This window comes from Anolis sagrei, chromosome 6 (assembly GCF_037176765.1).
Source record: "Anolis sagrei isolate rAnoSag1 chromosome 6, rAnoSag1.mat, whole genome shotgun sequence".
NCBI lineage: Eukaryota > Metazoa > Chordata > Lepidosauria > Squamata > Dactyloidae > Anolis > Anolis sagrei.
Window position 1 is genome coordinate 10,653,940 of NC_090026.1, and position 24,012 is coordinate 10,677,951.

The window sequence follows — 24,012 nt, forward strand, 5'->3', positions numbered from 1 at the left end:
CAACTTCTTGAATAATTTATTTCTTTTCATTTTCACCCATTTACTGCTTTTTATTTACAGTCAAACATACCTGTTTCAAAAGTGATGTCACCACCCTCTTCTAAACAGGTGCCTGAATCACCTGGAGAGAGATGGAGAAGGAGGAGAAATGATTATGCCGATGATGGCCATAACAAGACTGAATTCAGATACAGAAATGATGTTTTCAATATTTTGTTGGTCTTATTTTGTTCCAGGGTGGTTCAATGGAACACAGAATGAGATGCCAAAATCAAGAATCATAGAATCCTAGAGTTGGAAAAGACCTCATGAGCCATCCAGTCCAACCTCCTGCCAAGAAGCAGGAAAATCGCATTCAAAGCTCCCCTGAAAGATGGCCACCCAGCCTCTGTTTAAAAGCTTCCAAAGAAGGAGCGTCCACCACACTCCAGGGCAGAGGGTTCCACTGCTGAACAGCTCTTACAGTCAGGAAGTTCTTCCTCAGGTTCAGGTGGAATCTCCTTTCCTGTAGTTTGAAGCCATTGTTCTGCATCCTAGTCTCCAGGGCAGCTGAAAACAAACCTGCTCCCTCCTCCCTATGACTTCCCCTCACCTCTTGATACATGGCCCTCATCATGTCTCTTCTCAGCCTTCTCTTCTTCAGCCTAAACATGCCCAGCTCTTTCAGCCACTCCTCATAGGGCTTGTTCTCCAGACCCTTGATCATTTTAGTCACCCTTCTCTGGACACATTCCAGCTTGTCAACATTTCCCTTAAGAGAGCTCATGCTGACATCTGTATTCTCAGATGGTATTCTGACATTTTGTAATCTGCTTGATTAGGACAGATACTCAGTGTGCATTGAGATGTTTTGGGCCTCTCCCTACACAATGCTCACACAGTCATTTTTTAAAAACTTTCTATTGTTGGGGACAGCCATATGGAGCCACTCTGTCTGCTTCAAGCTAGTTTTGGCTTCTAATGGCTTCCACTTCTGATTTCCAGCAAAAGTGGCAGAAGATCACTTCCATTTTGTGAGTAAAACAAAATTCAAGAAAATTCTGCCTCAGCATCCTGTACCTAGAGGCATAATATTCAGATTTTCTAAGAACATTATGGTGATAATGATATTCTTGCAATGGGGCATGTAATTTCTTGGTGGATGTTTGGTGCCACAAACATCCACCAAGAAATTACAACCCATAACCTTGCAAATTCATACCCTTATTATACATTCCCTGCTATGCATCCTCTAACTGAATTTCTATGCAATGCTAGGACATATCAACCGATGTGGAGCATTGACCAGCTTTGAGTTTCCTCGGTGATGACCCATACGATCTGGGCTTGATTATTCCTATCTAGGGTTGAAAATACTATTCAGAAACGTTTGGAAAAGAGTTTAGACATATTAAGTATTGGGAAACTCATCGGTGTAGGGAAAGAGGGTGTTGCCTCTGCTGCTCCTTCTAGGTGGCCACAGAGCTTCATCTGAGCTCTGCTGATGACTAGGAAGAAGGGTGAAGTAAGATGCAGTGGAGCAAATGTGGTATATCCAATACTTTTGAAACAATGGCCTTATTAGATAAACATCCTAAGTCCAGAGCTACTCCAGATTTGCATTGGGATATACAACACAATCAAAAGGGATATACAATGGGGTAATGAACAATGGGGTAATGAACAATGCTTATTTCACATAGTAGAAGGATGGAGCTAGAATTTGACCAGTGTGCCAATATTCTCTCCATAGTTTACCTTTTGGTTCTGGACAATGAAAACTGTCATCATCGTTGCCCCATAAAACGATGCCATAGCTGGCAGTTCCTTTGGCAGATTGGTCTTCTTTCACGACAACCACTGAGCCATTGACCTTCTTCGTGCCTTCTTTGTAGATGACATCGAGAGGGTTGGGGGAATAGTCAGTATAGAGGCAAGCGGCTTTGCCTTGTTTTTCGTCAGAAGATGGCTTCAGTTTATAGACAGAAGGATCAGAATGCTCAAGATCTGCAAAAGAAAAGGAGAGGAAGTTATCCATTCTATCATGTGACAAAATAACAGAAAGCTATCCATAGCATCCTGTAGAAACCAATATTTCAAGTAGTTTGTGTTGTTAACTGCCATCAACTCGATTTCAACATATTATAACTCCAAGAATGAGAGACTTCCATATCACTCTATCCTCAACAGCTCTGCTCATGTCTTACAGACTCCGGGCAACTGTCGCTTCCTTGGTTGAGTCTATCCATTTGTAGTGCCATTGTTTTCTTTACCTACTCTCTTTTACTTTTCCAAGGATGATTGTTTTATTTAGGAAGTTGTGCCTTCTCATGTTAAGGCCAAAATATGATCACCTTATGGTTTAGTCATCTTAGCTTTAGGGCGAGATCAGGTTTGACTTGCTCTAGGACTAATTTATTTATATCAGCTTATTCCCACTATGGTTTTTAATCATTGAGGGCATTTGTGTTCTTACTGCCATCTATATTATTTACTTCTTGGAAGTCAAAAGAAAAGGCCAGATCAGAGCATTTTCACTTCGTACAGTTGAAGTACTATGATTCCACTCTAACTACTATGGTTCCATCATATGGACCCCTAGAATTTAGGGGTAGGGTTTTCTCAGACAGAGCTCTAGCTCCTCAACAAACTACAACCCCCAGGATTCCATAGGATGTCATCATGACAGTTAAAGTGGGATTATATTTTTGAGGAGTGATCGCACAGTGACACTCTTTCGTCGACCAAGGGCAAGATGGATGGCTTGACCTTGAAGGAGCTGGGGGTAGCCCAACTGACAGGAAGCTGTGGTATGGGCTGGTCCATGAGGTCACGAAGAGTTGGAAGTGACGGAATGAATAAACAACAATAATCACACAGTGATACCACGTTAACTATCATGGCTCCACCCTATGGAATTCTGGGATTTGTAATTTAGTAGAAAATGGACACCAACGTTCTCTGGCAGAGAATTCTGAATATCTCACAGGAGTCCAAATCTCAGGATCCTATGAGAAGGGACAGTTAAAGTGATATTAGACTACTATGTTTGTGCCACTGTAGATGCACTCCTGATCTACAGATGGAGTATCAAGTCTTGGGGTGCATCTATATGTAGAGTTAATGCATTTTGATACCACTTTAATAGCCATGGTGACATTCCATGGAATCCCAGGGGGTTGTAGTTTTGTAAGGTCTTTAGCCTTCTTGGTGAAAAAAAGCCTGGTGCCTCTACAAATACTTGAGAGCCATAGTTTTAATCCATGGCAGTTAAATAAGTGTCAAACTGCATTAATTCTACAAATATAGATGCACCCAAACAGAGAATATTCAGAGTTACTTTTAAAATTATAGCTAAAGGGCTAAATGATTACTTGGGTAGCCTTTGAACTTCAAGGGGAAGACATATGTATGAAAACAAAAACCTTTTCAACTGCAACACGGTGAGCATCTTGGAATTGCTTTTGCAAAAAAAACCCTGCAGTTTGCTCCTTTGAGCTCCTGCTTGTTGCAACCAAGTGTTTTGTTCCAATTTTGAAAAACCAGTTTCTGAGAAGCAGCCACAAATCTCACACCTTGCTATGTACTAATGCATGCTACTGTTTTGATATGGCTGTAAGCTCACAGCTTCAGCATTAGCATCATTAACCACATTTCCTGCCCTTCGATGCAGTTCTGTGAGAAGATGAGGCAAGAGACTGGAATCAAAGAAAACTGTACCAGTTTCAGTCCTATTTGTGGGGTCCTGTGGCCCTAACCCCAGCAAATGTGGAGAGCTGGCTGTGTATCCAAACATGGTTTACATATCATCTTTTCATTTAAGAAAACCCAGATAAATGCGGTGTTAAAGTGGTGCCAAACATTATTGATTCCACGGTGTAGGCACACTCTTAGTTGAGTGCAAACTCCTTTTGCTCTTAGGACTTTTGCAACCATTGATAGGGTGAATCCATATGCATTATTCCACACTAAACACTTTCTCAACATTCTGGGACACAATAAATGAACAAGACAACTGCTTACTTGGAAATATACACAGCTTTGTTCCAGTCCCAAATATCAGGTTTCTGATCCCTGTTACTTCTACACACCAGTATGTGCCATTACAAATATTTGCCTCCTTTGGTTAGTTTTTGCAAAAGTATGACAAGAAAAGGCAGATTTGCAATTTTTCAAATGCACAGTCATCTCTCCATATCCATTGGTTCTGCATCCATGGATTCAACCAATTGTGGCTCAAAAATGTAAACTGTGTCCATCCATGCGCTTATGAAAATACATGAACATCAATCCCACCATCCTTTACTTTGCAGTAATTTTAGCTATATTAAAGGCTGTTCATGAGAATTCCCTATACATATATACATACATACACACACACCTACCTATATATCTATATAAATAAAAATGTAGTGTTTGTTTGTTGGATTAACATAACTCAAAAACCACAGGACAAATTAACACCAAATTTAGACACAATACCCCTATCAGGCCAACGAGAAACCATCACTCTGAAAAACACAGCAGAAGAGACTTAAAAAGAAAAAAGAAAAAAAACCCATTATGATGCATGCTCAAAACCACATATATACACATATACACAAATTTACACACATATACACATATATACACACACAAAACACATATACACATAATGGGCCACAGTAACACATGGCAGGGGACAGCTAGTATACACACACACACACACATATATGGGTGTCAAAGATGTTAAAAACTTGGACACCTGTGTGGTAGAACTGTAGTGTGTCCAAACCCCGCATTCTCACAATCTTTTTTCCTTAAATATGAACATTAATATATTTCTTAAATATGATGAATTGCAGTTGAGCTCCATCTAACCATGAGCTTAAATGAATTTGTATGTTAAGGTAGTTATATCCAAGTACTTGTAACAAAATACTTCCATGAATTACCTCACTTGATATGGACTTTCTCCACCCCAAAAAACTATGGTGCCCCCCCCCCCCACCTAGACAAAGTGGTTCAGATAATAATAGAGATATCTTACAGATAATATTACAGGTGATGCAGGCAGCAATGAAGGAAGTAGACAAGATCCTGAAGTGTAAAGATATATAATTTAATCCTAAAGCTAGGATTGTCAGTTCTGTCATATTTCCATTTCTGTGTATGGTTGTGAATGCTAGACAGTGAAGAAAACTGGTAGGAAGGAAATCAACTCATTTGAAATGTGGAACTAGAGAAGAGCTCTGTGGACACCATAAGTTGCTAAAAAGACCAATAAATGAGTCTTAGAACAAATCAAGTCTTAATTCCCCCTAGAAACTAAGATAACTGAACCAAGGCTATCATACTTTGGACATATCATGAGAAGACATGTCTCACTAGAAAAAACAATAAAGTGGAGGGCATTAGTGGAAAAGGAAGATTGAATTCCAAATGAATAAACTCCATTAAGGAAAACATGGAGAACTTGTTTCATGGCATCGCCAGAAGTCCAAACTGACTTAGTATGACTGAGTTGGGTTTCACCTCCTTTAAGGTAAAGGTAAAGGTAGTCCCCTGACATTAAGTCCAGTCATGTCTGACTCTGGGGTGTGGTGCTCATCTCCATTTCTAAGCCGAAGAGCCAGCATTGTCCGTAGACACCTCCAAGGTCATGTGGCCGGCATGACTGCATGGAGCGCCATCACCTCCCTTAGATTATTGAAATTAGTGACATTACAACTTCCACAACATCCCCCAGACAACATGGCTTTTGGGCATTCTGGGATTCATAATCCACAGTATACTGAACCCTTAATAATGACCAAGTAATTCAGAGTTTGATCATCCTAGGAATCTTAAATTCCTTTAGATGGATAAAAGAGTACATTGCAATATGCAGGAAGTCTCTATAAGCCTACACAATCAGAAAGTTACATTATAGATTCCCACCAAAAAGAGAACATAATAATATATTAGTGGAAACATTCAAAGGTACATTAAGGTATTCTAAGTTTCTTAAACATTGATATAAACAGAAATTACAGCTCACCGGGGATAACAACCAGTTCGGTCCCCGTTCCAAATATGAATTTGTATCCAGAAGTATGGACACAGTGAGGAATTCCTCTACAAAATGGTGATTTGGTGATAGGTGTCACACATCACATTTCCTGCTACGTTTGGACTATGTGATGGAACATTTGGAAATATAGTCCTGTTTCATCATGGAGTAAGACCCGGCAGATAATTTGGAGGCCCCACAGCATTACTCCACAAAAGCAGATGGTTCTATCGGATTTGTGTGCATTTAGAAAACCCTCTTAATAAGAGTCCCTAAATATAGTTTACTTAGGTGGTGCATAAATTCAGCACTAGAAAAATGGCTTATGCTTCAGAAACAAGAAACATCAAAGACTGATGGATGAATAAATCAGTAAATGTCTCATTGAGCCAGATCTTTCTGATGATATTAGATCTGTAACATACTGGTTATTGCAATTGAAAGTAGAGATGATGAATTAATTGTTGAAATGTAAATCAATAATTGCACTAATATTTTTGTCTCAATAGATCTAATTCAGCAGGGGTACTTTGGAAAGTCTATATTTTGCTGATGTTCCATGTTTAGCAAGAGAATATTTTTGATACTTTTGGGAAAGGAAATCTAAAGTCAATTACCCAAGATTTAGGAACCAACCAATGTATCTTTGGGCATGGCTCGTTTGGGTTTTTTTCTGGTGTGCCACTAACTGAAGGTTAATGCAGTTCAAACCAATACTTCTTTTAAATTCATAGGTTACATATAAATATATTTCCTTACCAGGGAGAATTATAAGTTTTGTTCCACTTCCAAATATGACTTTGCCCCATCCACTACCAGTATTATCACTGTGAAAGACAACTTTACAAAATGGTGGCTTTCTGGACATCCCCAAACATGGTGTGCTACCTACTCTGTCTTGTCTGAAAAAATATTAAATATAATGTGTGTCCTTTTGGCAATATTGTAAGGTCAGCAGCAGTTCGATACTATTGTAGTGGATATAGATGATTGAGTGCAAACACTGAGAAATTAGCCATTTCTCTAAGGTGTCCAAATAATTACACTATGTAACAAAATTGGAAAAATATCTGTTCCTGTTTGGAAAGTGTTATTTCCTGTTTAACTACAGTATTTACTTTGAAAGTAGTTGTTATACTCCAGGAACTTTGTTTTTGTAGCTGCCACAAACTATGTTGACTTGGTTGAGACATATTCATTGAAAAACTATAGTATAATGTGCTACAAGACGTTTAATAAACTTTTTCCATGTTTTTATAATAGAACCAATTAGAAAATGACATTTATAACCCAGGAACAAAAATTGTGGATTACGACTCCCACTTAGTGTTATCCATTGAAATTACTGAAGTTTCTGGCCCGAGAAATGACGGATGAATGAATGAAGGAAAATTTCCTACAAAAATCCCACAATTTAGTTAATCATCGTCATATATTAAAATGTCAGCTTACCAGGGAGGACTAAAAGTTTGGTCCCACTTCCAAATACAAGTCTGCCCCAGTTGCTACTAGTAGTTACACTGTGGGAAACACTTTTACAAAATGGCAGCCATCTACTCAATTGCACCGAAATTCTTCACACCATTTCAGCATCACTCATATTTACCCATTGAGCACCCTACCATTTTGCCATATATATATATTTAAATACTGTAGTATCTCTAAAATATTAGAAGGAATCCCTGACTACTCAATGTTGAAGGTTGGAACAAGTTAGGATAGCATATTGCTATTACTGTCAGCTCTCCCCATTTGCTGGGGTTAGTGGTACAGGACTGCCGTGAGAGTAAAACATGTGAACAAAGACATCACTACTTTTTTTATTTGCGAAACCACCTCTCTAAGAATGTCTAAGTCTCCCATCACTCTGAAGGGACCAAGAGCACATTTCAACTCAAGTCCTGTGGTCCAGATCTGGCCCACCATATCCTTTTATGTTGCCCACCAGATGCTGGCCTGCAAGGCTTGTGTCCCTCATCATTAGACATTACGACCAGAGGTGAATTGGAGTTGTGATGCAGTAACATCAGGAAGGCTACAGTTTGTATTCTTTAGTCAAGAGAATGAGGTTTTGATTTAGGTACAAGGGTTCTGGATATGATACATGACATTAAAATGTCCTTCAACCTCAGAGCCACAAGTGCTATTTGGTTGCAATTCCCATAATCCTCAATCTGCATGGCAGATTATCAAAAGGGATGGGAGCTGTCTTTTAATAACACCTGGGGAACCAAACTGGGTATAAACTAAAGAGCACCAAGCACTATGTAAAAAAAATAATATAATTGATCTTCTGTATCTGTGGATACAGATATTTCTGTATCTGAATCTGTGGATCCTCTGTCCAGAGATTCAATGGACCTTTGAAAGCACCCATAAGATTGATATGGCACTCAATAAAAATGAGTTTGTCACCCCTGACCTAGAGATCCCCAGAGAAGTATTCTTTCCAGAAATCTTTAGATCATCTAGAACAGTGTTTCTCAACCTGGGGGTCGGGACCCCTGGGGGGGTTGCGAGGGGGTGTCAGAGGGGTCACCAAAGAACATCAGAAAACACAGTATATTATGTTGGTCATGGGGGTTCTGTGTAGGAAGTTTGGCCAAATTGTATCATTGCTGGGCTTCAGAATGTTCTTTGATTGTAGGTGAACTATACATTCCAGCCACTCCAACTCCCACATGTCAAGGTCTATTTTCCCCAAACTCCACCAGTGTTCTCATTTGGACAATAGAATATTTGTGCCAAGTTTGTTACAGATACATCATTGTTTGAGTTCACAGTACTCTCTGGATGTAGGTGAACTACAGCTTTCATACTTGAGGTCAATGCCCTTCTAGTATTTTCTGTTGGAGAGTTATGTGTGCCAAGTCTGGTTCAACTGCATCGTTGGTGGAGTTCAGAGTGCTCTTTTAATTTAAATGAACCATAAATCCCAGCAACTACAACTCCCAAATGACAAAATCAATCCCCCCCCCCCCCCAACCCCACCAGTATTCAAATTTGGGTGTATTGGGTATTTGTGCCAAATTTGGTCCAGTGAATGAAAATACATCCTACCTATCAGATATTTACATTATGATTCATAACTTCAGCAAAAGTACAATTATGAAGTCCCAACAAAAATAATGTTGTGGTCGGTGGGGTCACCACAACATGAGGAGGTCGCAGCATTAGGAACGTTGAGAACCACTGCTCTAGAATGACTGGAAGAAGTTGGTCACAGGGTCATACTGGAGCACCTAAGGATTTCTAGAAAGAATATTTTTAATCAAATCTATGAACAACCCAATCCACTAAATTCAAAACTGCAGATGTAAAAGGAAGACTGTATTCCATTAAACTATGACATGGAGAAAACAAACATTTACAGTTAAGGAGGCTCTGCTGTGGAGTAAGATTTTGGCATGCCACCAAGGAGGCTGAAATATCCCAAGTAGTACATATGTTTGGCAGAGCACACAGAAGGATGATTTGACTGAATCAGGTGAATCCCAAATCACTTTTTACAGATGGACTCAATCAAGGTCCATCAGCTACTGAACTGGTTATTGATCATTTCCAAGTAGGTATTGATGGCTGAAATACATCCCCATTTTCTACTGTCTGGAGTTTAATTATCTTGGTTGATCATCTCTCTTTGCTTCTACCTGGTCTCTCTTTGGATGATCACAGTATCTTCACATTCTTTGTATTGTAAATCATGGAAGGATTTAATCAGTTCCCCAGGCACTGCTGGACCGCAAACCTAGCAATTCTTAACCAGGACAGGCAATGAGGAAGGATACTGGGAGTTTTTGAAATCCAACACAGAGAGCCACAGTAGTCCCACTCTAACTACAGATGAAAAACCACCCAACCACACAGCTATTCTTTTCTCATGGTGATAGTGAATATTCTCAAAAATCACCAAAATAGTGCTGTATCAAATCGGCCATTCATGTTAGTTTATTCATAAAGCTCCACTCTTCAAATCTGTATACTTACCAGCTTTCACTAAGAGCTTTGTTCCTTTTCCAAAGATAAGCTTGTATCCTGAATCATAGTACACACTGTGCTATAAGTCTTTTCAAATACAGAGGTAGGCTACAAATACCTCCCACGAATTTCTCATCTTTGTTCCAAGTGGGAAAGGGATTCTCATTCTTTAGATAATTGGCCGAAAAGCAACATATTTCTTCCACAGAATCTAGAAGTCTGAGACAATATTAAACATACATACATACACACACAGTACAACCCCTTATATTCCCAAGACCAGTACAAGTGGTTTCATTCATCCACAAAAAAATGTCCTATTTAGGCATTTTCTAGCTCCTCCAGCACAACTTTACTTGGTTTTGGAGTACTTCATTTTAATAGGGTTCACTATTATCTATAGTTTTGCATATCCATATGAAGTCCAGGAACATATCCCTCCCATATTTAGAAGTCATACTATATATACACACTAGGGCTGGGCGGTTTCGTTAATTCGTAATTCGTTAATAATTCGTTAATTTTTTCAATTACAAAACGATAACGAACAATTCTGGAGCAATTATTTAAAAAAACGAATTTTCAAAAACGTTTTGTAAATGCTTCGTATTTCAATATTGTATTCGTTTCGTTATTGTTTTGAGGTCGTTTTGTTATTATTTCCGCATGTCTGGGCCAGTTTTATGGTTTAATTAGTGAAAAAAAATTATAATATCACACCAACAGTCAACAACAGAGGGAGAGGGAAGCTTCAGAAGGTTTTGGAGGTTTTTTAGCGTATTTCGCGGTCGCGTCCGCCATTAACGAATCGATTCGTTATTGTTTCGGAAATCGATTCGTTAATTTTTTACCATTTACGAAATTTCGTAAATATCGAACTTTTTAAAAGGAAAATTTTGTAATTATTTTAAATATCGAAACAAAAAAAACCCCCCAAATACAAATCGATTTTAGAAACAAATTTTTCCGTTGTTACCCAGGCCTAATACACACGTCTCTATCTCAAAGCAAAGCTCTTTCAAAATCTAAAAATCACACCGAATGCTTGGAGATAATCTATGGTAAACATGTGTTGAAGCCAGAGGCTTTCTTCTGACATAATACTTGAAAAATCTCTTGAGCGCTGAATCTACTTTGGTTGATCCATACTGCACAATTATAGCAATTTGAAACCAGTTTAATTGCTTACATCTCCATTTGATGGAATTCTGGAATTAATACTTTAGTGAGATGCCCTATTGCAGTCATTTGGACAACAGAGCTATTATTATTATTATTATTATTATTATTATTATTATCTTTATTTATACCTCTCAAAATCTCCCGAAGGACTCGATGCGGCTTACAAAGGCCAAGGCCGCAACAAACAACAACATACAAATATAACAGTAAAACTCATAAGCAAATAATAAAACATCAAGCAAAGACAATAAAACACTAAAAACAATGACACATGATGCATTTAAAATCTAAAAGGCTGGGCCAAATGTAATGGACAAAATTTAAAAGTGCTGAACTTGACAGGAGGTATGTAGAGGTTTTTTGGAGGTAGGTGCAATGTGCAGACAATCCTAGTCTCTAACGAAGTGCATTTGGGACATGATGCAGGAGTTTCCTAATCTGGAAAGGCACACTGGAACAGCCAGGTCTTCAGGCTCTTCCTAAAGATTGCCAACGTTGGGGCTAGAGTTTTATAGGAAGGATTTCAAGGTATCCCTCATCAAATTACAACCCCGACTCCATAGGATGATGCCATGGCAGTTAAAGTGGTATCGGAGTGTGATAACTATATAATCTGGATACTCCTTGGTCACATGTAGACTGTTGTAATCTAAATAATTATGAATAGTTAAGCTCCACTGATTTCCATAGTCTAATACTTCCTCTGGAATCCCCTGAGCAATAGAGATCACAAATGGTCCACATCGCCTAATAAAACCATCCCCAAGTCAACTTTCAAGACTAGAACATGAAAAATGACATCTTACCAGGGAGAACTATGAGTTTGGTCCCGCTTCCAAAGATCAAGTACCAACCAGTACCAGTGTTAACACTGTGAGGCGAACCTTTACAAATTGGTGACCAACTCCTACTCTCCAAGCTTAGTTCTGTTGCCTGCTCTGTCATTCACTCATATTTTCTAACAGGCCACTCCAAAATTTCCCTGCTTATTAACAGTATTATCCAAATCAGAAATGGAGCTTTCCAGATGCTACTGTATTGTAACTTCCAGCATTCCCCATATTGGCAATGCTGGCTAGGATTGAAAGTAGTCTTCTGTGAGAAGATGATGGGCGCTGTGTTTTGTCTATCTAGGAATGCAAGTAATACTTCCAAATGTTCTTGGCTTCAGTTAGAGTGCATCTACACCAAAGTTTCCCAAACTGTGAGACACAACACATTGGTGTGTTGGCTCCAATGTGTGTGTCACATGAACATAACAAGAAATATAAATATAAATTATCTATTACAAATAATATATTTTTTTAAAAATCAAAGCTGTTGCTGAAGACTTTTATGGCTGGGATCACTGGGTTGCTGTGAGTTGTGAGCAATTGCAGCATTCACCCTTGCCTCAAACAGACAAGAGTTCCTTCTCCCACCCTGGACATTGTTCCACAGATATAGAAACTCCACTTGCCTCACAACCTCTGAGGCTGCCTGTCATAGATGTGGGCGAAACATCAGGGGGAAAAATGCTTCTGGAACATGGCCATATAGCCCGGAAAACTCACAGCAACCCATAAATCAAAGGTTTTCCCGAGATATTTTATATTCCCTTAAATTTTTATTACAATATATGTTTGTGTCTGTATCTCTTAGAAGTGTTGCTTTAACCTCAATTTTGCAAGTAAAACTGAATGACGGTGTCGCAAACTGATGCATATCGAAAAGGTGTGTCACCAACATGAAAAGTTTGGAAAGCTCTGATCTACACTGTAGAAATAATGCAGTTTGGCCTCACTTGAATTGCCATGACACAAAACTACGGAAGCATGGGTGATGTAGTTTCACAAGATCTTTAGAGTTCTTTAGAGTTCACAAGATATTTAGAGTTCTCTGTCAAAAGTGCTGGTGACTTACGAAATTGTAATTCCCAGGATTTCATAACATTAAATCATGGCAGTTAAAGTGCTATCAAGCTGCATACATTTTACAGTGTAGATCAGTGGTTCTCAACCTTCCTAATGCCACGACCCCTTAATACAGTTCCTCATGTTGTGGTGACCCACAGCCATTAAATTATTTTCATTGCTACTTCATAATTGGAACTTTGCTACTGTTATGAATCGTTATGTAAATATCTGATATGCTGGATGTATTCTCATTCACTGGACCAAATTTGGCACAAATACCCAATATGCCCAAATTTGAATACTGGTGGGGTTGGGATGGGAGGATTGATTTTGTCATTTGGGAGTTGTAGTTGCTGGAATTTATAGTTCACCTACATTCAAAGAGCATTCTGAACTACACCAACAATGGACTTGAATCAAACTTGGCACACAGAACTCCCATGACCAACAGAAAACACTGGAAGGGTTTGGTGGGCATTGACCTTGAGTTTTGGAGTTGTAGTTCGCCTACATCCAGAGGGCACTGTGGACTCAAACAATGATGGATCTGGATCAAACTTGGCACAAATATTCAATATGCCCAAATGTGAACACTGGTGAAGTTTGGAGAAAATAGAACTTGACATTTGGGAGTTGTAGTTGCTGGGATTTATAGTTCACCTATTACCAAAGAGCATTCTGAAGCCCAATAATAGAATTAGGCCAAACTTCCCACACAGAACTCCCATGACCAACAGAAAATACTGTCTGTGATGGTCTTTGGCGACCCCTCTGACACTCTCTCGTGACCCCTTCAGGGGTCCCGACCCCCAGGTTGAGAACCACTGGTGTAGATGAATGCCTCATGCACTTTACTAAACACCCTTCAAAAATAAGGAGATTGGAAAACATTTTTCTTCACCATTTCTTTTTTAGTTCCCTTTTGCCATTTTTTCTTTTTATATTATTGTATTTCATTTTTCCCTTTTCCCCTTTTTTATTTCTGTAATCTTTAATGTGTGTTTTTTTTAAAAAAAATCTTTAATAACAAATATTTTAAAAATAGATATTCCTTCCACCACCAATTCATTTCCGGCATCTAGCAGAAAGAGTTAAAACATAGGCATTATCCAAAGCTCAGGCCCTTCAACACCTAAAATATATATAATTATTTCAAAGTTAATGCAAATGGAAGCTAAATATTTGTATCCAAAGGTTCAAAACAGTTAGGTTCATTGCAAGCTCCATCCAAAGTTAGCAGATCCCTCAAAATCAGTAGGTCTAAAGCAGCCCTATTGAAGTTAAGTCATGACAGTTTTAAGTTAAGTGCCATTGATTTCAATAGATCTGCTCTAAATAGACCCAGGCTGGACCCAACCTCATGTTATGGATTCATACCTTCCACAAAGGTGGAGGCCTAACCACAAGTAATATAAATGTCAACTTACCAGGTAGAACAAGTAATTTGGTCCCACTTCCAAATGTGATTCTGCCCAGTCCACTCCCAATGTTAACACTGTGAGACGCACCTTTACAAAATGGTGAACGATTTCCACTAGCATTCCAGATGTTTTTATTCCTCCCCCCCCCCCCCCTTTACATAAAAAATAAACATAGAGGTGCCTGTGGTATGTACCATAGGGAATTTTAGTCAAAAATCAATCACAAAAAGGGATTGACTGGCACTTCTCCTCAAAGGAGTAGCGAGAGAGTACATTACATAGGCAGGGATCTAAAATTTAAAAAACCAACAAGGACAAGTAATATTCATACACAATTCCATTCGTTATGAACTCACCCTGGTTCTGCAAATATCTCATGTGTTTCTGTTATCAATGTGTTATCAAAGGCTTTCATGGCTGGAATCATTGGGTTGCTGTGAGTTTTCAGGGCTGTATGGCCATGTTCCAGAATGCTTCTGGAACATGGCCACACAGCCCAGAAAACTCACAGCAACCCACTGTTTCTGTATCTTTCCAACCTGTTTATTATTGTTACATTTCTAACTTCGATATAGTATGTTCTAACACTCTGTCAAATCCTATGCAAAATATAAGAGATTGGCCCAGGGTGCATCTATGCTATAAAACTGATACAGTTTGATACCACTTTGATGCCAGTTTAATTGCTGTGGGTCAAAGCTATTGAATCCTGGGATTTGTAGCTTTACAAGGTCTTTCCTACCAAAAAGTGCTGGTGCTTCTCCCAGCTACAAATCCTAGGATGCCATAATGTGGATCCAAAGTGGTGTCAAATTACAATAGTAATATACATAGTGCAGATGCACGCTAGGTCTTATTGAGAGGAGAATCTTCAAGATCATTAAAAGTTAATTTAGTCATGCATAAGTTAAATCTCACTCATTTGCTTTTACTCTAATTATGCTTACATCGGGGTTCAGCCCAAGGTTGGGGCAGACTCTACCATTTGGAGACCTCCTCCAATTATTCTTTGTCAGAGTTGCCTGGTATATCCAGGGTCATTGATAATTTATTCCCAGGGAAAGCAACCAAAATGCATACATTCTTTATTCTAGTACATATCTTACTTGGCTTAACATGGAGTCTGGTCCCACTTCCAAAGATGATTTTGTTGCCAATTTGATTCACACAGTGTTTCATATTACAACAAAAACTATCAATCAGAAGTCCAATTCATGGCGATATGTAATCTGTCATGACAGCATCCACCAAGTTTCATCATCTAGATTTCTGGGAGAATTTAGTCACTTATCAAGAGAAGCAATGATGTACTTGCTTTCTGCCTCTAATCCACAATCACATACCCATTTTATCCTGATTTCTAATGTTCTAACATATATTGGTCATATGACCTTGAAGGTGTCAACAGACAATCCTGGCTCTTCGGCTTACAAATGGAGATGAGCACCATTCCCCAGAGTCAGACACAACTAGACTTAATGTCAGAGGAAACCTTTACCTTTTCAATATATGTTATTCCACTATATCTTTTTGAGATGTCCATGCTGCACCCTTCTCCCCTATGGGTAGAATATCTCTATCCATGGAGTTACTATGAATGTTATTCTTGTTATTCTTCCTTGAAGACCTCTGAATCATTGGACTGCATTCTAATCCTAAAATAAGCAACTGGCATAAATAGTTTCACACTCGAATGGATATAACTGAGAGACAGATTACAATCTTGCACCAAATCTTGTTATGTGATTCTACATCCTGTTGATCAGTCCCAAATAGAGAAGGTACAGGAAATCTATAGCTGAACCCTGAAAAAATACTAATGTAAATCCAATTGATCCAATGGATATAGTCTAGTTGGGACTAATTTCAGAGTTCAAGCTACATCATTCTTAAAGACTGGCTGAAAATGCACACTACTTGGTGTTTTTGAACCCAAGGGTTTGCTCTACACTGTCATCTAATGAAGTTCAGAACTGCGTTAGAAGGTCAGTGTAGACCAGGCATGGGCAAACCAACTGTTAGGAATTATGGGGGTTGAAGTCCAAAAGTTCAAGTTTGCCCATGTTTGCCGAAGGGCCCAAGTTTGCCCATGCCTGGTGGAAGACGCATGTAATGCCGGTAGAATGGCATTGAATTATGTTATGTAGGTCTATTATTAGATGGCAGCATAGATCCAACCCAAGAAGATGATCCATAGATGATTCTATCTATAAGAATGCCATAAGAAAGCCATCATAAAAGCTTTTAGATAATGATTAGATGAAATAAAGGATGGTTAAATGGTCAGATGAGCCACTGCTACAAAGTCAAAATGAAATAGTGTGTATTCAGAGTACTGTCTTTCATCTGTCCATCCATCCAAACATACCGTTCTCTCTTGTTAAGATCTAATGAAGTTAATGAAGTGATAGTTCACAGTGTGTATAACTGGAAAACCTCCAACCCAAGTTGCAGAAGAAATCAAGAAAAAAAGCAGGCTCACAAAAAGTCTGCTAAAATATACTCGTGACAAAAATATGGGTGTATACCAAAAGGTCATCTTACCAGGAATCACAACAACTTTGGTCCCACTTCCAAATATTAGCTTCCACTCATTTCCATTAACACTGTGATATCCACCTTTGCAAAATGGCGGCTCTGTGAGACTTGACTTAGTGCATATTGCTTGTCCTAATGATATCATATCCAGAGAAATATGAGCAAATGCTTCTCTTTCAGGTTACTTGGTGTTTTTGCAGGAGTTAATAAAAAATCACATCTGAAAGATCTCTCATTAGAATAAATAGCTTCCAACAAAGTAGAAGATTGAGGAAAAAGATGAAAGACAGCAGAAAAAATATTCATTCCTATCATATCATTTTTCCCCCCGAGTGTATCTATATAAAATACTTTTAATTAGGATTTGGTGATTTATTTTTTATACTTGAGAACTGTAGTAAACATCATTAAATTACAGAACTCAAAACTATTTCATAAAGGCCAACAATACCATCTCCTACCCTTCTTAGATTTCCTGTTTCTTTGACTTTAACTACAAACCATCTAGTAGTTATATAGGAGTTTCTCAACACTATTTCTGTGACATTGTAATGCAAAGCATTTGGGGGATGGTTGCTGTGAGTTTCCCGGGCTGTATGGCTATGTTCCAGAAGTGGGAAGGGATGGGGGAGTGTTGACTCTTGAATGGGACTTTAGGACCCACCTGATCTGCAAAAGATCGCCTCCTGATAGGGATGAAAACTGCTAGAATGTGAGGTTATCTGTTCTTTATATTAAGAGATTTTATTAGGGAAAGTGTCTATAATCTTCTCAAAATAGTCTAAAATGAAAATCTAGAATCATATATGGCAGACTATGCACTACATGTTGTGCTTTAATGCTTCCCACACTTGTATCTCATTCGTTCTCCACTGGGCACAAGATAAGATGAGGTTTACCCATAATAATATCTTTGTGGTTTACAGTGGATTCAGATCCTAGTTAGCCAAAGATTTTCCCAGGATACCATAGCCTTGACCTGTGCACTTCATAGCTAAAAGAAGAGTAGCTCCAAATTCTCTATTAGGTTGTAGAAATAGTCAAGATATAAATCTCACAAGGATAAATGTGTTTTTACAAATATTTCCTTAAACATGGACAGATACAAAAATGAGGACTCACCAGGATGGACTACAAGTTTGGTCCCACTTCCAAATGTGAGCTTGCTATATCCACCACCAGTGTTAACACTGTGAGACATACCTTTACAAAATGGCAGCCTTTTGATCAAGTTTGGAAAATTCATTCAATTATAACGTGTTATTTCATCCTGAAATGTATTTTTGATGGTTTTTCAAATCATTTTCTTTAAAATTCAGGTGATTTTTCCCTCCCATTTTTCCTACAACAAAACTGATAATGTACTAGACTGTTTATTGGTTAGATATAAGCTGGATGAAGGATTTCGGGCTATACTTATCATCTGTTCTTGAAGCACTAAGGTTTCCACATGGATATATTTCTTTTTTCCTATATTCCTTTCCATAATAAGTTCAATTATTCTTCCGTTGCTGTTGTTAACTGTCCTCAAATTTACTTGGATTTATGAAGATCCTATGTTAATTCCACTGTATTAAGGCGTTGAATGTTTGCCTATCTGTGTATGTTGTAATCCACTTGGAGTCCTCTCAGGGAGATAGAGCAGAATACAAATAAAGTGTTATTATAGTGCTATTATATATGAATGAGAGATCTCCACATCATCTCATCATCAGCCACCGTACTCAGGTCTTGCAGAGTTGGGTCCATGGCTTCCTTAATTGAGTCTATCTATCTGGACAGTGGTTTTCCTCTTTTCTTACTACCTTATCAAGCAATATTATATCAATTTGAAGCTGGGCTTCCCTTTGGAATAAATAAAAGCCTGAGGGGTTCCATACTTATATCATCAGGACCCTAGCTAAGCAGGAATGGGGGATATAGATTGGTGAGTGGACTAGTAAATATCAAACAGAAGTGAGGAATATGTGGTCCTTCAGGTGTTATTGAACTGGTCTCTATTATTGACCATAGTGACTTGAACTGATGGGAGATGGAATGCAACAAAATATGGAATAATTGTAGTTCTCCATAATATATACTAAATAAGATTTGCTTTAGCAGATTCAGTGGTTTAAAAGCACCCTATTCTATGAGGTTATTTATGATTCCTCCTTTTGAACAGAAGTCCACCATCATGTTCCGAAGCTGTTTCATACTCTTCAGCCATAAAAGAAACCGATTTGTAAAATGCAATGGTTTCCAAGTGATTTGCCTTGTGCCATGAATGGCTGAAATTAAGAAATATGTGTTCAAAGCCATCTGGGACCAAAAATGCTCTTCATAACCTAAAACCTAGAATTAATCCTGATTAAACCTATTGTGATCAAATCCTTATGTGTTAAACTCACTATCAGACAATTTATTCAATGACCCAACTCTTGCCAAGAAACCTCGTGGTATGTTACCCTTCAAATTGTCCTAAGTTACAAATGTCTTAAAGAACTATTCTAGTGGCATCAGATGGTGTTTCGAAAAAGACTGAAGACATGGATGTTTGAACAAGCATTCGGTTAACCCGGTGCAATGAATTCTGATGATTAAAGGATTGGTAATCATGGACGATGAGATTGGATTGCGATTTTAGTTACGAGATGCAATTGGATTGTTATTGGTGGCCCAATAATTTGTATTGTATATGTGTTTTTTATGCTTTTAAACTGAATATTGTGATTTTTGTAGTGTTGTAAACCGCATTGAGTCGCCGATTTAGGCTGAGAAATAGCGGTATACAAGCGCAGTAATAAATAAATAAATAATAAATCAGCAACAACAACAAAATGACCAATCAGACTTACTGGGATTCACTTTCAGGAGCGTTCCTTTCCCCCAAATCAGTTTATCTGCATTTGTATACCCACAGTGATTCATAGTCCCTCAAAAACCTTTAGATGTATTCAGTCTCCACTATTTGACATCTTTTATGAACGACATCAGAAAGAAGAGCTGGATCTGGTGTTAATGACAACCCACATTCACACAAAATTCAGTGAGAACTATCAGTATTATGTAGCACACTGACCATTTTCATTTTCATTTAAAAGTCTATTAGCTGTAGTGAAAGTAGGAATAGTATTCTACAGATATGCTTTTACAACCACAGACAAAGTTACTTCAGGTTGACTCTGATTTAGGGTTTACTTTGCAAGATTTATGCAAGAGAGGTTCTCAATTGCTCTCTTCTGAGGCTGAAAGAGTTTAATTTGTCAAAAGTCATCAAATGAACTTTTATAGCTGAGCAAGGATTAGAACCCAGGGCCAGCTATACAAACCATTACAGCACAAAAGTTCTCCATATATTTATGTCGACATCAATACTGATATTGATATTGGAATTGATATGGCTGTATAGGAGCGTGATGTCTAGAAAAGTAATACTACTATTTTACTCTGTTTTGGTCAGACTTTCTGTGGAATCCTTTGTCAAATTCTGGACAATTCAAGAAGGTTATCGACAAGATGGAATGTGTCCAGAGGAGAACAACCAAAATGATAGTCTGGAAACCATGAATCCCTCTGAGAAGCAAAGTAGGGAGCTGGGAATGTTTAGTATAGAAAAAAGAAGGTTGCAAGGAGACACAATAGCTATATTTAAATATTTTAAAGGTGTCAAATATAAGATGAAGCAAGCTTGTTTTATGCTGCCCCAGATATTAGGCCTCGGAGCAATGGAACTGAATGTAGGAAAAGAAATTTGACCTAAATATTAGGAAGAACTTCCTGATGGTAAGAGAAGGTCAACAATGGAATATGCTACCTCAAAGTGTAGTGAGGTCTCCTTCTATGGAGGTTTCCAGAGGATGAGGTCACCAAATAGAGTCTGGATGGTTACCTGTGGAGAGAGTTTTGATTGTGTACTCTTACATGTTGGAATGAGGTTGGACTGGATGTCCTTTGGAGTTTCTTCCTACTCTATGATTCCATGATTTTACATTTGTAGCAAGTGAATGAGAGAGGGAGACCTAAGCATCTTGATGATTTGAGGAACGAAGAGTGTCTTGTGAAACTAGCATCATCTTCCTATTTCTGTAAGTTTTCATGGAGGGTCGAGGGTTGGTAGATGGACAGAGAAGGTCGGGGGGGGGGAGCATTTTTGGGGGGAAAGGTATAAAATATACAAATAATAGCCTGAAAAGTTACATTCACAAATTGAAAGGGATGAAACTCACTTGGTTTTACAATCAGCTTAGTCCCACTTCCAAAGGTTACCTTCCAGTTGCCACTAGAAGACCCACAGTGCTTCCTGCCTTGACAAAAATTGCTTAAATGCATAGAGAAACCAGAGGAAAGAGCTGAACTAAGGACTAGTTTAAGACCAAGGTAACTTTGGGGTCAAAGTGCTATGAAATCCCTTTCAAATCCAAACCTTGTGGAGAAAGCTTTCCACGTGATTCCTCCATCTTTTGGCTCCTCTGAGTGTTGATTTATGTGCCTTCTTCCCTGGTCTCAGTCATGCATCACTGGGAATTTAACACCATGGTTTGTGGACTTATGGAACTTAGTTCATTCTTGGCCACAGAATGACAATGGTAGTAGAAGGTGTTGGTGGTCAAAAACCAATCTCAAAAACTAACCCATGATTTGCTAATGTACTAGAATCATAGAATCAAAGAGTTGGAAGAGATCTCATGGTCCATCCAGTCCAACCCCCTGCCAAGAAGCAGGAATATTGCATTCAAATCACCCCTGACAGATGGCCATCCAGCCTCTGTTTAAAAGCTTACAAAGAAGGAGCCTCCACCACACTCCGGGGCAGTCTTCATGAAATGGAGACTAGCCTTTATGATGGATTTGAGGCAATCATAGCACTGCCTAATCTCTTCTATATCACTTGGCCCTCCCTGTACAGATCTTAGAAAACAACAGGTAAGAGGATAAATAATAAGGTCTTCTCCATTTTTTCCTTCTCTACTATATTTGTATTGCTATTGTTAATAATAATGAAACAATAGCACTTCCAAAACGACAATGTAACAAGAAATACAGGAATCCTTTTCCTCAAAGTTAGGGTTTTGCTGATCTCTCTCGATCTTGATCTCTCATTCTCATTCTCTCTGTCTTTCATATATATGATATAATATAATAACTTTCATCCTCCATTTGATGTAATGGCGAGAAGGGGTTAGATATCCAACTCACCTGGATTCACATTCAGAACAGTTACTTGACCAAAGACCAACTTCTGCCCACTTGCATATACCCACAGTGATCCATAGCCTCTCAAAAACTTCTACAATGTTTCCATATGTGACTATACTGCAACTACTAGAAAATTAGATTTCATTATGTATTTCTTGATGGTTCCTGGGATACCTAGTCTGCAAGGCTTACAGTTCTCTATCATGCTCATCACAACTACAGTATGAGAGCCCTAGTGCCTTCCAAAACTCCAAATCCCAGGATGGTGTAGCTAAGACTGGCAGGTATCTAGATGCTATAAATATATAGTGGAAGTTCACCTTCGGCAAAGAGTCTTGCCCATATTTTCACAAAACCAGTATTAAGTTTTTGAAAATTCAGATTGAGACTTTTTGCCTTTCAAACAGGTGTCTGCAAATTTCAAAAAAACAACACCTCAGCTTAGTTCCCTTTGTACAAACTAGTTAATAATGTGTAAATTGCACTTCAAAATTAATGCACTTAACACCACCTTAACTGTTTTGCCTCAGTGCTATGAAATCCAAACTACGACTCCTAGGACACCATAATATTGATCTATGGCAGTTGATATGTTGTTACTGCATTTATTCTATAGGGAGGATGTTCTCATTGACAACAGCAGGATCTAGAGCAGTGGATCTCAACCTGTGGATCCCCGAGTGTTTTGCCTACAACTCCCAGAAATTCCATCCAGTTTACCAGCTGTTAGGATTTCTGGGAGTTGAAGGCCAAAACATCTGGGGACCCACAGGTTGAAAACCATTGATCTAGTACAGTGGTTCTCAACCTGTGGGTCCCCAGGTGTTTTGGCCTACAACTCCCAGAAATCCCTACCAGTATACCAGCTGTTAGGATTTCTGGGAGTTGAAGGCCAAAACATCTGGGGACCCACAGGTTGAGAACCATTGATTTAGTAGAACCTTAAAGATGAATATTTGTCTTTAACCACAATGTTTTATAGATTACAGATCACTACGTCACATGCACAAAGTGTTCTCCACATGGATGAAGTGGACAGTAGACCACTTCTAGATAATGCCACAAGAAAAATGTTAGTTTTTAAGTTGCCAATTGCTAACCTTTCATTGCAGCCCAGTTTTAATGTTTAGACTAAAATCTGATAGTTCTTCCATTGTGCACCTGATTGTCCATTACTGGAGCTGAAGATCTGATCCAATTTGGCAGGTTTTAGAATCATGCTTTTTACCATGCTCAAATTAAAGGAAAATTTTGCAAAACATACTAGCAGACATATTCCTCTTATCTATGTTTGATTTTTTTCCCCAGAAAGGTTCACATTGGTCACTTCCAGTTATCCTTGATTCACCTTCATTTGTGCTAATTATGTCATATATTTATTTTCTCGATCTCCAATATGACCTAATCCATGAAATAATGACCTATCTTGATCAACGGGAACACCAGAAGAAGTACTACATTTTTTATCTCTCTTGTGTCTCCCCCGAAAATATTTTGCATTCCCTCTTCAGCTTCAAAGCTAAAACGAGAATGAAATATTTAAAATATTCACAGCTTTTGTAGTTAGGTGCTAAAGCTGCAAATATTCTTGTCAAAACGATATTTGGTGAAATGACCAGTAGCTACTGAACACTCCATTGTTGTTGTGCATTTTCAAAACATTTCCAAATTTTACTAGCCCTATCATGGGGTTTTCTGGGGCTGAGAGTATGTAATTCACCCAATCACTCAGTGGATTTCATGGATGAACAGGGAATTGAATCCTAGGCTCCAGAGTCATAGTTCAATGCTCAAACCACTACATCATGCT

The 24,012-nt window shown here is 38.5% G+C and overlaps 1 protein-coding gene across 1 annotated transcript in view; it reads right to left on the reverse strand.

The window, feature by feature from the left end:
• LOC132779216 (T cell receptor alpha chain MC.7.G5-like) overlaps positions 1-24,012 on the reverse strand; it is a 100,713-nt gene that overhangs the window by 3,353 nt on the left and 73,348 nt on the right. The window contains exons 8-10 of the mRNA XM_067469570.1: positions 19,862-19,939; positions 1,738-1,986; positions 71-121 (exon numbers count right to left, since the gene is read on the reverse strand). Of these exons, the coding sequence (XP_067325671.1) occupies positions 71-121; positions 1,738-1,986; positions 19,862-19,939 (378 nt within the window). The remainder of the gene's footprint in view (positions 1-70; positions 122-1,737; positions 1,987-19,861; positions 19,940-24,012) is intronic.